Here is a 17,105-nt window from a genome sequence, read left to right on the forward strand (position 1 = left end):
TTGCATCACGCTATTGAAGCTGACAGGCCTTTTGTGGACATAATATACACACGAATAAAAAATACCCGCAACACTGTAATCTCGCCTCCATGATTAAATTGACTCAGCCGCTAGGGACACTACAAGGATATGACGAGGACGAGGCGCTCTCCGTGAGACAATCGAAGACTGCGTAGAGATAAACATCGCAGACTGACAGCTTGCTGAGAAGGCAGCTCAGACTACAACGCCAGTGATAATTCCAAGGACACATTGAGAGGTCGGCTTCCCTGTAAAACGTAGGTAGACATGAACTATTTACCATTCAATCGAACACGAGGTAAAATATTGAATTTCACAGGCATTTCGTACACGCCTGATAAGCAATCGTGCAGTTTGGGATTGTCGTGTTTTGTCTAACATGAAACAGTTTGACAACTTGACAGGACATTTCGCCCGCATTATTACATTTTGTGCAACGGATTTTCATAATATTGGGCATATCAGAGATATGCCCAATCAAAAAGGGTGAAACTAGAGACATTTGTCCTGAACGATTGGTATTTGTTTACATAAAATTGTATCTCGTGTCTGATGTGATATATAATTAAACTTCCCTCCAATTATTTTGACGACAATTTTTTACGCTCGGGATGACGCATGCCTAATACGCGTTTCTATAGTTGTGTATGAACGTGTTAAAAGCATGGTCGTGTGACCTATAAACGTTGTCTATTTTAGTACGTTTTGATCCCTTTTGCTGTCCGATGCTTTCAGACAATGTAGACATCACCAAAGTTGAACAATGATTTATGTGACTTTAGAGCAATCGAGGTGGCAGACTACACCCCATTAGTGCTTTATTTATATGGGCAATATGCCTACACAACTCTGGGTCATTAGTCGGGTCTTTTTGTTCTATAAAGGGAATTGAATTGCGTTTGTTGTTTAACTCACTGAGGCATATCGACTTAATCAATTGTTAAGCCTGTATATATACGGTAGGATACATCTATACAGACACATGCGCGTGAGTAAAAAATACATAAATTACGCAAAAGAGGATTCTCTCGTGTCTATAGTGTTTCTCCAAATCCCTATAAAAATGAAGATTTTTCTTTTTCGGATTGTTAAGCACGATATTGACGGGTTCCTTTCATTACATTCTTTTATGATTAAAAAGGGACATTTTCTGAGTATCGCCGATGGGTAGAAAGGGACATTTTCTGAGTATCGCCGATGGGTAGAAAGGGACATTTTCTGAGTATCGCCGATGGGTAATACACAGACAAGTGTCCATTTAAAAGGAAAATTGGTATACATCCCTACAGCTAAAAATGTTTAGTTCATTCCTTTTTTTTTTTTACATTTTTCAACTGTAATCAATGCTAGTTAAGGTATATCGTATATGAGGAGGGAGAGAGACCAACCTACACACCCGCGGGAAAAAAATCATCAAACATTTCTCACTAGATATGCTCGTTTTTGCTCGTCAATTGCTACAAGTTGCTATTAGTATCATTTTTACACTACTGCGTGAATGTTCGATCTTTTGGCAATTCGCAATTTGAAGAAAAATGCACTTGCCTTGTAGCTTAAAAATAATGGGGGCTTATGGCTTCTGTGATGTTTTGTCCAATGCTTTGTTGCATATATTCAGAAGAAGGAAAACAAACTGGCCAAGGATTGATTTTGACATTCGAATCTGTCTATAGTTATTGATTTCAAAAGGCCTTTCCAAACTCTCAACAGCAAGCAGAGCTACTCCCAATGGCAAATGCTCCTCGTGCAAAAAAAATAAATCAATTTATTCATGGCATTGAATGTAAAGTAATCCGTATATCGAGTTTTCTTCTTTTCACTCTGTATTCTAAAGTTGTATTGTGCGCGCGAAATTACCTTAGTGATACGAATGTGGGTATCAGAATGATATCTGATCCTAAATGCCACGGATCGGTCGTCTGCTTATTTCATTCATGCTTTATAAAACAAAGTACTTCGAACTGAGGAAACATTTTCACCAAACTCTGGACTGAGTTCATTCTTTAGAAACGTCAATATTATTTGGGTCAAAAAATAAATTATGCAGAATCCAGATTTTACTTGGATTAAAAAATGTCGTCGCTGATTTTGGAGGGAAATGCAATATTTTCACCAAAATCTAGATTTCAGTTTATTCTTTTAGAATAATCGATATGATTTGGGTCGAAAATAAAGTTACATAGAATCGATAATTTACTACGATAAAAATATTTCATCAGCATAATTGTGGTGGAAAGTACGACATTTCAACAAATTATATGCCTCGGTAATCCTATTTTTATATTTAAAAAAATCAATGTGAATATAATAGAAAATAGAATTTGAAGAATTGGAAATTTGTTGAGAACCAACATATTGCATGACAATAATGTTGATGGATTTTGGTCAAAATTGTTATTGTCGGAATCGAAATTTGCATAAGAAGCAAAGTGTATCAACAGACGAATTGTTTTTCTAGGGAAATTTTGATAATATTTTCACTAAAATATAACAGTATCGATTCATTATTGAGAACAATTAATATTATTTTGAATCGAAAATAAAATTATACTTAATCGAATGTTTACAAGGATATAACATGATATAGGAAGGAAATGCGACAACATATACACCAAAGTATAGATCCCGATTCATATCTTTAGAAAATCAATATTAATTTGGTCAAAATTTGCAGGATCGAATATTTAATTAGCATGAACATATTTGAAAATTTACGAAGAAGGAAGATAACCTGGTTTTTGATGGAAATTGCTATGACGTTTTCACCAAAATATTGGTCTCCATTTATAGTTTTAGAAGACGAAATTACCAATATGACATTGGTCAAAAAAAGTGCATAATCAAAACTTTTCTGTAAAGCAAAATATGTCGTCAGAATTATTTTGTCGGGAAACTGCTCGACATTTCAACAACATCAATGGAATGGAAAATCCTTGCTGACTCGACATCGTAAGTTGTGTACTCTTTACCCTAATGTGTGCCACAAACACACCATACTTTGATGATTCAATTGTTGCGGCCATCGTAGTACAAGTAAATACATTTGTGCAATGTGATTGCAGGTAAAATGTAATTTACTTACACTTAAAACATGTCACTATTTCCATCAGAAAAATGATTGGCGCAAACCTAGATTTTTGGAAATGGGGTCGATTTGGAAATACTTCTATTTCTCAACTTCCAATTACAAGTTTAATCAAATCTGAATCATAAGACATTTTTTATATAGATGTGATCTGAGATATCTATTATTTTCCCTGTGAGATTCAAGTATCATTCCGTTAATAAAGGTTACTTCTAATACTTGAAGGAAGCCATGGAACCTCTAACAATATGTGAGGATCAATAAGAAAGTCTCACTCATTGCATAAAAATGCAATACTAGAAAGGCAGAATCTACGAAATGCTTTCGAGGTACATAGGGTCAGATTTGTTCTTGTACATGTTCTAGACACACAAAATGCACTTATACTAGCTTTCCTTGAACTGAATTTATACAAATAGTGAAAGCGGTCAGTTCTAGTAATGAGCCGAACAATGAGTTGAAATACCTTAATATTCACTATAAATGTTAAAAACGATTTTTTTCAGCGTTAATGCATAAGCTTATATTTATAGAATAAAATGTGCGTTGATATATATTTGCTTTCTATATGTTGTATTTTAGCAAATACCTTTTAATTTCAGATATAGTTAAAAGGATATCAAAACACTATCCTGTCATTCATAGAGTTGTTGCTATGGCAACACAGTCACTCTAATCAAATGTAAGTACGTTTAGCTCTCATAATACATGTAATTCATGTAATTATCTCAAGTCGATGACGTAATATGCCAGAGTTCAAATGTGTTTCGTTGAACAAATCTAAATAATATTCAATAGCATTACCATGTCACCAGTATTTCATGCATTAACATTTTACCTTATGCTAGGGGGTCACAATTGAACAAGAAGGTCGGCATATGCTCATGTGCGCATGTAAATAAGGCACATGTAGCACATGGACCGGAAGTCATTGTGTCGACCAAGAAATCGAATGTTCGTTATTTTTACGACGTGCTTAGGTGGTGAATTCGTTATACGTACTGATAAATGATAAGTTATATGGTGCAAATAGCTTTCCTTATCAAACTCAAGTGACACAGAAATGATAAAAATTCACACCGCATACAAACCTTAAGTTGCACACGTTCAAACAAAAATACCTGATTTATACACTTCTTCTACATCACAACAACGCGTGTTTACATCATTGGTTCTGCTTTACTCGAAATATGTGCCCAAAACATTTCTTAATCGAAATTATTTTCCAATTTTGTCTTCAATTTAGCTGTCGCAGATATAATTATATTATTCTCCAATATTTGTCTTCATTCAGCCGGAAAATACTCATGATATATGGATTTTTCATTATGGTCGTTATGACTAAAATCCCTGTATTTCACTCATATTTTCCCAGCTGCATGAACACAAACACTGTACTTGGGAATGATATCTAGTTGTCGAGTATATACATGTATATAATTAGTCCTAGGAATATATCCAACAGTTTAATTCGATATCACAAGTGTTAAGGTTGTAGCTGGTATTAAAATGACCCTCGTGTGACTTAAAACTATGGCAACGAAGATTTAACAACATAGTGGATGAAATCATAAAAGACAGTTTCAATATCGTTGGTTTGATAGAACACATATAAGGCTTATATGTACGAGTCTTGAATTTAAAGCATGGTTCAAGAGGAAACAATATCCTGTAGTCGACATGTTACAAATTACCTATCTCCTTAGTATACCTTTGTGTATATCATCATGTCTATAACCTCCACAGTTTGAGATTCCACTTTGCTAATATAGACAGCCTCTATTTCTAACATATTATATACATGTACAGTTAATGATTCACTATTCTGTCTTAGTACATTATTTATAGGGCAATAATCTAGTCTCCTATTTTATTATATAATGGTTAAATTGAGTTTGATTAGCAAACATCATTAAATTTTCCATTCATGCCTATATGTGTGTGTTAACTTCGTATGTTTACCTAATAAGGACTGACATTGACTAAATAAAGTCTGAAATGTCACTTAAGATTTAAATACTCTGAATTAGTTATATAATCCTGACAGAAGTGATAAACATATGAACATTATTTTTATATTCCTGACAGAAGTTTTAAGCACATGAATATTATTTTTATGATGTATTTGTTTCGGATTAACACAGATTCTAATTCCATACCAGATCTTGTGATTTGTGTTACATTCAATCACTTTGGACACCGGAGATTGATTTACACAGCTTGTTCTTTTGAGTATGGTACATTTTCGAGTACTCATAGTTTTACATGTGAAGTAGATATGTTGGCAATCCATCAATTTTGTTTGACAGCGATACTAGTAGAGTGCGAATAATGACATATTGCTCTTCCTAAGAAGACCTGATGACAAAACGTATAACTAACTTCCTTTTCTAAAAACTAAGACGGGGTTGCATATGAATCTAAATCATGGGTATATAGGAACAACGAGAAGTTTTATTTGTTTATAGATATTTATTTATTGAATCAATATTTAAATATTTATATTCTTATTTATTTTATTTTTATATTTTCATTAAAACTATGGTCATGCAAAATTGTTTAAGCCATTTAAATATTTTGTAGTCTTAAATAAAACTTTAACTGGAAATTACCAACTACAAACATTGAAAATAATTACATGCTCACATTGGCTTCTGTTGTGCTATTGACTTTAAAAGTAGGGTAACCCAAGGTAATTTTCTTGTTAATGGTTTCTTCAATAGTTACCATCATTGCTATACTTCCTCCTTCAAAAATAATTAGACTTCTTTCTGTTGGAAGTGTAATTTGTTTAAGGTTGGAGGTTACTGACTCCAAAACTTGAAAAATAATTAAATGGCAAAGTTGACTTGCATGGAGTCAATGATGCTAATACATGACTGATCTTATTCATAGTTAATACGTTTGTGCAAATTGAGATTTGTGTTTGTGGTTTGAAAATAGCTGTTTGAATGTGTTCTCTGTTAGCCCAAACTATAGTTTTGTGTTGCTGTTATCTGGTGTGACTTGTGTCATGTATATTACTTTGGTTGATAGGCAGTTGCCGTTGAGTTGACGCTGTTTGCGATCTCTACGGCTGCAGGATTAATTAGGTTGTTGTGTATGTTCTGCACTGACTGACATGTTGTGTGCTTTCACAATACTCGACATGTACGGCATGCAACTGGAACTAACTTCAGATTTCCTTTGTTGAAGATTTTATGTAGCTTGGTGTTTGGTGGGAAATGCCTCTCAATAAGACGGAGAAATATATTGCCTATGTTAAATTTAATACTCTTGCACACTCATAAGAAGCTACTGTACAGCACAGAGCTATTTATTTGTCTAAAGATCGCTCAAGCGTGAAACACATAAATTCACCTGTATATGTACAAAAGTGGATAACAACATATGTTGCGTGTACACAACAATGCTAACCATAATTCTATCATTCAAAGATAAATAACAAATATCACGTCATATGTTCAAAGATGATGTCAAAATCCTATTCTCCTAGGTAACAGCGTTTGACTGTTTATCCTTGACACTTGCACTAGGTTAACATGTAAACATACAGTGATTTATGGTCAATAGTGATGGTATAGGAAGATAAGAGTAATGGTCTGGTTTTATTGTAGTAGTCTGTTGTTACTCTATAAAATACCATATATTTCACGATTCACAGTATTCTGCCTTGTACATTAAAAGTCAATTTAAAAGTACATCAGGAGTAGCATTTCATACCAGTCAAACACGGCAATAAATATTTCAAACAAATTGCTTTTTATCCCTTATCTTTATAGCTGCTCCTGGAATTGGTTTTGAAAAAGCTTTGTTAGATATACTGCCTTTGTCGCAATATCTTCCCCTCGAATAGTATTGAATAATCTGAGGTAAACATATTTTTGTAGCCGTAACTTCACACTAAATTTTGGGGGTCCGCACCCAAACCATCCCCCCAAATGAATTTCAACTGATTACTATACTACATAAAAATAAAAAAGACCTCTAAATGGCACGGCGACTTTCTGATTATTAGTATTTTTAACAATTTTCAGTAAATATATTGTTTGTTGTTTTGTTATTCACCAAGTCTTATTAAATTGGATCACCCAGGTCTAGCCAATAAGTTGAGTTATTTAACTGTTTGAAAACTGACACATTTAGCTGACAGCTATTAAATAACAAGTGGAAAAAACGTGAAAAAACAACACATAGGTTACAAATGGACAAATAAAATAGTAAATAGTAAACAAATGGTACTATGAGAAATCAATGTTGATTGTCAAGTATAAAAAGAAAGAGAATGATGTAAATACGTTATGAGAATTTGCAGCTTTGGGAATATATACCTTTCATTCAAGCATGAAGTTACATTCGCGACCTGCAAAGACCTAAGTATTCCACAGAGCTGGGCCTACATACTTAAACGAATTTTCACATGACTGCTTTCATGCCCTAGGTATGTACAGTGAACATTGACATTGCTGTGTATCGTCATGCCTATCCGAGTATAAATGTATTGGAATTTTGAATACAGTAATGCACCCGATGTAAAAAAAAAAGAAAGAAAAAGATATACCTTTTTAGATCACTTCCTTCCCAGCTCTTGGATTTGTGCGAGTTACTTTGATGATATCGTGGTTTGTTATCGAAATGTAGAAAGAACCAGACTAATGGTTGGAGATCAATAGTAATAAAAGGCTGTCTGCTGATATATCACTTTCGAAAATTACAGTAAATGGGTGTAACCATTAAGAGTGGCTCTGTGTTGCTTTAATGCTTTATTGCATTTACCTAGAAAGTATTACAGTTGTGGCAATAGTTTTGATGTGCATTTTATTTAAAAATATTGGCGCCCAATATACAAACATTTACAGAATTTATATATATGACTAACGGCGTTTCCTGCTTCAACTGGCCTGATGAAGCATCTGAGTGCGAAAACACTGATAGATGTAAGTGGTAATGGATGAGTCATGCTAGACGAAACAGGCTCTTCTTTTAATGATATAATGTCTTTCACAAATACAGTACTGTTGGAAAGCATAAGCTATCACTGCGAAAAATCGTATTGTAAAAGGAATTGCAGTCTTGGAAATTCTACTTAGTTTTCGAAATTCAGCAGAGAGGAAACGAGATACTGAGCCACCTTTCCATTGATAGAGTCACGTATATTTCGTTACTTCTATGACTTTCGATGGTTTAGATGAATACGTGTAATCAGGCTAGTGCCATAGGGGAGCGTTAACACTGAAAGGAAAACGACTCGTGTGCTCATTCTAACCATACAGAGTTGTACAGCTGAATGATAAGTGCGTGGATAGATTTAATATCTATATTGTGAATTCAAGGCAACAAAGTGCAGGCTGTACATCTTGAGTACCTGCAGTTATGTTTTACGCGACTATCATGTAACAGTGTACGTTCGTGGTCTTATAAATGTTGTATGATACATTATATATAATACTTCTTATACCTCAAGCAGATTGAAAGCAATAAAATATACTTTGGTCGTTTTGTCGCCACGTAACGTGAGTCTGCATTGGTTCTATGGTGCTTGAAAAATAGGTCACAGCATTCAATTATGTCCCCAATTTTTCTTCAGTTAGGTTTAGGATAGGCATATAATGCCGACTTCAAGATCCCTATATTTCAATGCGAAAAATCTCTTATTATATAGATTATAATGACTTACATACCAGTGTCGTGGTTACTGGGTCAGTTGGATAATACATTGAATGTTTTAATATGGAGATTGCAGTTAGTGGTCAATATGTGTAGTACATCATACGTTCCACAGCGAGGAATAGAAACTGCAGATTATAAAAATTATACATTAATTCTCTCCCTGTAAGAGGCAAGTCTATGACAGAATGTATATCTGTAGTCACCAACTGTGGCAACAGAGACATACATACATACATACATACATACATACATACTTGCATGCATGCATGCATATATACATACATACATACATACATACATACATACATACATACATACATACACACACACACACACATACATACATACATACACACACACACACACACACATACATACATACATACATACATACATACATACATACATACATACATACATACATACATACATACATACCAAATTGAATCTAAATCAATCAATTTAGACACATTCAACCCCTATGGCCATTGCTTACTCAGTTCGATTCACATTGATACATGTCACTTTATAATACCAAACCCTTTTAAGTACTCTTACAATCTCCTAGCCTTTCTTGTTAAGTTAAGTAGGATTGTCTAGTGTTTGTCAGTATGTATACTTCTTTTCTAGAATGATAGTCTGAAAGGTCACCTTCTGCTTTTAATGAAAGGTTCTGTTGTTTTTCCTTGAGCCTGGAGCCTGGAGCCTTGACAATTTGATGTAGTGGGATTTAATCATTTCAAGCATATGATTCGAACACTGGAACACCTTGACTCAAACAGAGAACATTTTGAGAATAAATTACAAAACATATGACCACATTGAACATAACGAGTTCAGTCATTTCTTACAATGATTCTGATTTATAATTTGTTTTGTCAATTTTTACAATTATATATGCATTTTTTTATGTTCAAAGACTGAGGGTGTTAATCATATTGGAAGCATGGCAATATTTTGAATTGAACTATTTATCAATGAAATAGCCATAAATATTGATTGACAGATAAGGTGATTTAATAATGTACTCACGGACGAAGCCTCTTACACAATTTCCGATTTGACTTAAACTGCATTTCAATGAATTTTAACATTTAATTAAGATAGAATAGAAGGCGATGTTTTGCTGGAGGCATTTTGTTATATCGCTTGTAAAAGATGCATGACACTTCTGACCCCCACTCCCAGTACATTAATTTCATTTGCAGTCGAATACAGAGCTAGCATATCGTAGCTTTACTTGATGTAGACAGTGTATGAGTGTTTTGAGACACACGTCGACATATGTTGTCGTATGTGGCGCTCACACAACAGCTGATTATACCGCGGCCATATTAACTCTCAATGAGATAATACTAATAATATAAGATTCCTCTTATCTGATACAACTATTACAAACAGATGTGCAAAGCAACGTTTTATTTTGTACATAGAGGCGCCTGTTAGGAAATTGTGATGAGCCTTTGTGACGCCATAACATTAAAATGATGAGATTTATGTATTACCTGACAGTCTAGAAGAGACCATCACCTGAGCCTGTGTACATGCAGTATGCATGTAATATTTTAGTTCATAAGCATTTCTTTGATAATTACGAACAAGTATTACTTCAGTGACATATGTTACAGGTGCAAGGACTCTTTCATGAAATAAGATTAAGTGCGATACGCACGTAAATAGCATACAAATTTGTCATTGATAGTACACAACTCAGTTGATCATTCAAGTACTATACTTATACTTGAGCACTATTATTGACTATATGCATATCACCCTAAAGGGGAACGGCACTTCAGGAAATAACTAAACTTGGGTCTTTGACAGTTATGTTAATGATCTAACATTACATACATTTCGCTCGACTGCCAAGAAATGCAAAATTTAAAAACTATTTTTCATCTCTATTGTTGTTTCAGTTGTGCGTCGTTGAGACATGGGTCTCAGCAAACACAAATATTTATTATACAATACCTATTAATTACCATTTATCTGAAAGAAATACGCATTTAATTAGGAGTCATGAATATGCATTGTTCATCTAATCAATATCCATCTTTATCAGGCCTAATATTTATGAAAATACCTTTATTTCCTGGAATGACGTTCCCTCAAGTATGATATGTGAACATATTGAATAACAAAACATTTAATCTGTTTCGAGAAATTTAAAAATAGATTCTAATTTTGATTCTTTAATAAAATAATAATGTTGGTTTTTATATAGGGCTTTTCAACTTTGTGTTCAAAGCGCTTTACAATTATTATCCCTGGTACGGATCTATAGCGACACGATGGCCCTTCATATTATTTTCTCAACTCTCTGGAGAGCATACAACCCATTGTAGTCTTTATAAGCGGACAGGATTAAAGCATTCACATTGCAACCTCTATCCTACCAGGTCCCCAATTAGACAAATCGGTTGACTGAAGCACAGTCATGGGTCAAATCTTGTCCAAGGGCTTTAGCCATTCAGAAACAAATGGCAGCGATGGGGCTCGAACCTGTAACCTGCAGATTCCAAGCCGGCCACTCTAACCATTCGCCCATCATGACTCCACAACCTGCAATCTGTAGATTCCAAGCCGGCCACTCTAACCATTCGCCCATCATGACTCCACAACCTGCAATCTGTAGATTCCAAGCCGGCCACTCTAACCATTCACCCATCATGACTCCACAACCTGCAATCTGTAGATTCCAAGCCGGCCCCTCTAACCATTCGCCCATCATGACTCCACAGTTAAATCCCCAATTAATTCCTTTTTTTTCTTTGACTGCCTTGTGCGCTAACAAATATCAAGACTAACGAGAATGACCAAAAAATGTGCGAACGTTTATATTCGGAAGCGATTCATCAGAATTGCTGTAATGTTAGTGATTAACACCTTTGCAAATCTGTTTTCTGAAGTCGTCTTAGCTTTTACGACGTGTTGCGTTTAATATACAGGGTACTAAAACGCATTATTCATGTCTGAACACGTATCCCATTCAAACACATCGAACAGGACTGAGACGTCTACTTTGCAGTCATCAGCTTAAACATAGGAAAGCGGCGAAACATTCAACCAACATTTATAGCTCAAAGTTGACGTCAAAAGAATATCCCATAATATATCACATCAGTGCAATAGCTTTACGTCATATACAATTGTTCCATCTCTACATTTCTAATAATTCGCGCATAATTCGGTTTGCTCAATCACCGTTATTTCCTAGCCTTTAAGCTCAGTTCCTATACATTCGGTTTGAAATCATTCTAATGTTTAATTGGTAATACATCATTTCAAAATTACTTGGGTACAAAAAAATTGAAGAACGATAAATTAATCCAGAATGACATCGCAGGGATAGAAAATAGATTATTCCCTTTTACATACAGTGGTGATGATAAACCATTACCACACATGGTGGGAAAATGACTAGCTCTGTGCTGGTGATGTAATTTGAAATGTTCCTTAGAAAATGTAAATTGAACCCAGACGTTTTGAATGTGGACGAAAATGTATTATGCACTTTCATATCAATGAAGAATATGGACTTGTGAGATACCTTAATGTTGTCTCATGTGAATATAAAACCATGGCCACAAAATATGTTCTACTAAAATTTGAAACCTGATATATGACGGGAAGACTTAGAAAGTATACCACCATCGTTGAGTCTATGTAAGATATTATCATTTACATAAATTAGGTGTGTCAGAGCGAAATCAAAAGCCCGTCTTATCTGGTTTATTACATCAAGTGTCATACTGTAGATATCATATACTTATGCATGAGGTATTATATATAATATATTAGAGAGAGAGAGAGAGAGAGAGAGAGAGAGAGAGAGAGAGAGAGAGAGAGAGAGAGAGAGAGAGAGAGAGAGAGAGAGAGAGAGAGAGAGAGAGAGAGAGAGAGAGAGAGAGAGAGAGAGAGAGAGAGAGAGAGAGAGAATACGTTTCATTTTTGTAATCGTTAATTCCGATTGATATTATAGATGACAACTTATTCAAACAAGGTGAACGGATTTTTGTAAACCCTCACAATTCGCTTTCGTCAACACCGATAGTTGCATGAATATAGAACAATTATGATTTGTATGCAGCAGATTGTACTATTTCTGTCAGTGTTAATTTATAGACGAGAGAGAGATAGATAGAGAGAGAGAGAATTCGTGCGTCTTTGTTATGTGTTTTTGAGCCTTGCCACTGTTAGCAACACAAAGTCTCATAATTGCCTAACCTTATTTGACTTTCTTTTGAATGAAATATTTATTGTTATATACCACATTGTGATTTGAAAATTAAATGCACTGATTGCACGCTTTGTTGAAAATGTACATAAAAAGAATATAGGAAATTGGTTGACACTCTTTTGACGTTGAGTAATTTGTTCCTTGTTGGTGGAATGCTTTCATAATTTAAGTTATATTCGGTGTACAAGGAATGACACAACTGTGATAACTTCTTCGTAAAATCACTAAAAAAGCTACACCAATTTAGTGTTTTAGTGTTTGTCTGTGTTATTTGTTATTTTTTTAGGTATCTCTGTCTACCTTCCTTTCTCATTGCCTCTGTTCCCTGGTTGTGTTTGTATGTCTCCATTTGTGTCTGCCTGTTTCTCCGCTTCTCTGTTTAATTTCTTTTCAGGCCTGTAGATCCATCTGTTCTGTACTGGACGCAGTGACATTAGCGATAGCATGACTGATTCACCCACGTAGCCTTTAAGAGTCCAGTGATGGTGATGACATTTGACGAATCCCCTAATGCATTGTTCACAATGTTTCGTTGAAACCTTACCCATGAATGTCACAGATAGCATGGCATTGAAGGCTGTGATGGAAGCATTTAAAGCGTCCTGAAATAGCGTTAACCTTTTAAAAATCAATGCTTACATTTTGTTACGGAAGTTCCAGTGCTATGCAAACCAAACACCCACGTAATAACTTTAAGGCATATTTTATAACATAATGACAGAACAAAACGGTAATTGCACAAATGGAGGCGTTTACGATAGCAATTAAATTGGTTCACCTCGTGTCATTCGAGCCGGCATACGATTAACATGTTATTCTCCTTTTTTCTTGACTCCAGTGTTATCACTAGTGCAGATTGGGTTGGTTATATCTGGTGCCAGTGTTATTATTGCCATCGTCTTTGCCGTGTGGTGGAAATACTGCGGCCACTGTGACCCGGAAAAGTGTCGCAAGAAACCGGGATTAGAGGAAAAAATACCAATTGCTGCTGGAGCAACTCCTAGTACAAGTGGATACCAGGTCTGTAATCACTTTACTCTATTTTATCAGTCATGTTTAGCTTGATCCTTGTGGGATGGGGCTGTTTTTGAAACATTAAGTTACATAAATATACATACTAAGCTATTTCAAATGATTTTTGAATAATTCATTCATATATGTGTAAATATAATACATTCTAATTCGTAACCAAAAGTATCAAATAAAATGCAACTAAAATGATATTGTACAACGGGATTTCTTTTTGAGAGAAGACATTCTTAACACCGGGCCATAACCTATCAACTTTCACCGTGTTTGCAAATAAGTTTGGCGATTACATTCAGTAAATCCCCATGTGTCAAGCACAATTTATATTCGAAAATATTACCATTATTCGTAGTTTCCTGCGTTATTTATTAATTGGTAATTCGTTTACTTAATATAACGCCTGACACTACATCAGCATTTCGCGCGCTGACGTCATCCTTGCTTGAATAGAGAGCAAGGCGATCGATATTGCACGGGTTAATTACAGTTGACGAAAATATAAGTTATCGTGAACGGAATTAAAATGGCCGGCAATTCTTTCATGATTGAAATAGTTGCTTGCATTATATACATATGCAAATTAAGGAAAATATGTTGTGGGTTAATTTGGATTGCTTATGCTGAGCCTGCGGAATGAGGATCTGTGCTTAAACCTTAAAGTGGGCAGAAGTGTAGGTGCTCATACACAGTAATATCTTGAGTATTAAATCCTTGATACTATTTCATCCCCATTAAGCAAGGGAAATGATCACCTAAGTAGATGTTGCTTATGCCACCGGGTTCACAAGATGTGTATTTTATTCGACTATGCAGACAAGTGAAAGTGAATACATACAGTAGACAATTATATCCTTAAGAAATCTAATATGTGAGTGTTTCTGACGTTGACAGGGTGGACAGGATGCTCATCTCGCTTTCTCGAGGCACATTTTGCATTAAATTCTTGAAAAGTAATCTCCCAATCATCAATTTGTCTTCTTAAATAAAAGAATAGGAAATTGTTAGCAAGTAATACTTTTGTTACGTACAAAAAACCTTATGGAATGTCATAGATGAATATCATTGTTTATTCATTCTGTCTATTGTGTGGGTTTTTCAAACTACGAGTCGCAATTAAAAAACTCTGAGAAAATGACATTTTGTAATATTTGAAAACAATCATCAAAGGAAATAAGGCAAAACTAAATATCGTGGAAATAAGCCTTTCTACTTGTATCTCTACCAAGAAGGTAAAGATATTCCGAGAAAAAACATAGAACTATTTCTTTGGCAGAAACTTTTTTTTTTTTTTTTTGCACTCGCATACACCCTGGCGAGGGGTCACCTAAATGTAACCATGTTACCTTTCATTCCTATTATTTATTATTAAAAGGGCCTTTGTTTAGCTTCCGTTCACATTTTGGCAGAGTTGAAAGTCAGCCAAAGAAATAGTTCTCTTTTTACCTTCTAGGCAGAGATGCAAGTAGGAAGACTTATAAGAAATTGTTTTGGAGATAGCCCTCTAAATATATAGTGTAGCATCATCAATCGTTGATGAATAATATTGAATTATTCTTAAAGTTGCTACTTATGTAAGATATAATACCTCAATTTTCAGGAGAGGTATATGGTCTAGATCTTGATTTTGCGAATTGCCTTGGAAAAGTTTTATTAAATGATTCACGTATACTATGTAGTGTTCGGCTTAGTACAGTAATGATTGAGCAAACTTTAGCAAAATTACGAAACCAAACAAGTCAAATTACGTTATCGTTATATCACTCCAGCCGGCTGCAAACGTGCTGGCTGAGTAAGAGACAGCGACATGCTTTATTTGTATTGATTACACTAGTATGTAATACCTGAAAAATACATCTAATAATGCGCGCTTCCATTGTACTTCTTTTCTGTTTCATGTTACCGATTTTTTCCCTCGAGCAAAACTAGTCATACAAGAAGTACAGCATAGAAAGTAAGATGAACTCTAAGAATCGATAATCTAACGACGGGCTTTTACTGTAATTGCAGGGTTCTTTACAGGCTAAAAGAAAACTCGCATTTCTGCAAATGACGGCGTCTTTTGCCGACTAAGGTTTCCCGGAGAAATTGTGAAAGGAACATACTCAAGAATTGCATGGCAGCTACTAATGGGTTAAGACAAATATCTCATTCATATATATATATATATATATATATATATATATATATATATATATATATATATATATATATATATATATATATATATATATATATATATATATATATTAACATATATATACGCACGTACATATATATATTAACACATATATACACACAGATAGATAGATAGATAGATAGATAGATAGATAGATAGATAGATAGATAGATAGATAGATAGATAGATAGACAGACAGACAGACAGACAGACAGACAGACAGACAGACAGACAGACAGACAGATAGATAGGTAATTGTTTCAAATGGAAACGGAAGCAATGTATAATACATTGAGAGAAGAGTGTTAACATTCCTAAAAAATAAGGAATCTCTTCCTATCAAAGGATAATACCGTATAACTTAAAAGTAAAATATTCTCGCTTCTGTTCGTGATTCAAAGAGTGTCTTAGAAGATTGTAATAAGAACGTCTTACTGCTTACCCGACTTGAATAATTCAAAAGTATGACTAGCTTTAGGTTGAATGACTTGTAAATGTTTCATGAAGCATGTAGTATATGATGTCAAAATGCGCTAAATCCAGACTATATTCCAAAAGGAACGTTCTTTATAATTAATGCTACTGCAAAATCTAACATCGATTATCAAGTTATATTTTACAAACAGCTTTATACGTTCATACCTGACATCCTAGTTTTGTTTTCAATCTGTAAAATGTATCTTTAAAATCTAGAATATATATCAAAATACACCGATTTACAAAATGGAATTTTTTATACTCTAGAAGCATTGTTTAATAGACATATAGATCCCTGGTTTGTTTGATTAAATATGGGTTGATTATGTTGTGTTGTGCTGTGCTGTGCTGTGTTGTGTTGTATTGTGTTGTGCTGTGTGGTGTGTATGTATGTATGTATGTATGTA

At 34.4% G+C, this 17,105-nt stretch overlaps 1 protein-coding gene across 1 annotated transcript in view; it reads left to right on the top strand.

Moving 5' to 3' along the window:
- The first annotated feature begins 13,730 nt into the window (after window positions 1-13,730).
- LOC144453209 (synaptotagmin-12-like) overlaps window positions 13,731-17,105 on the top strand; it is a 33,820-nt gene continuing 30,445 nt past the window's right edge. The window contains exons 1-2 of the mRNA XM_078144486.1: window positions 13,731-13,746; window positions 13,855-14,036. Of these exons, the coding sequence (XP_078000612.1) occupies window positions 13,731-13,746; window positions 13,855-14,036 (198 nt within the window). The remainder of the gene's footprint in view (window positions 13,747-13,854; window positions 14,037-17,105) is intronic.

The sequence above is a fragment of the Glandiceps talaboti genome, chromosome 23, assembly GCF_964340395.1.
Source record: "Glandiceps talaboti chromosome 23, keGlaTala1.1, whole genome shotgun sequence".
Lineage (NCBI taxonomy): Eukaryota > Metazoa > Hemichordata > Enteropneusta > Spengelidae > Glandiceps > Glandiceps talaboti.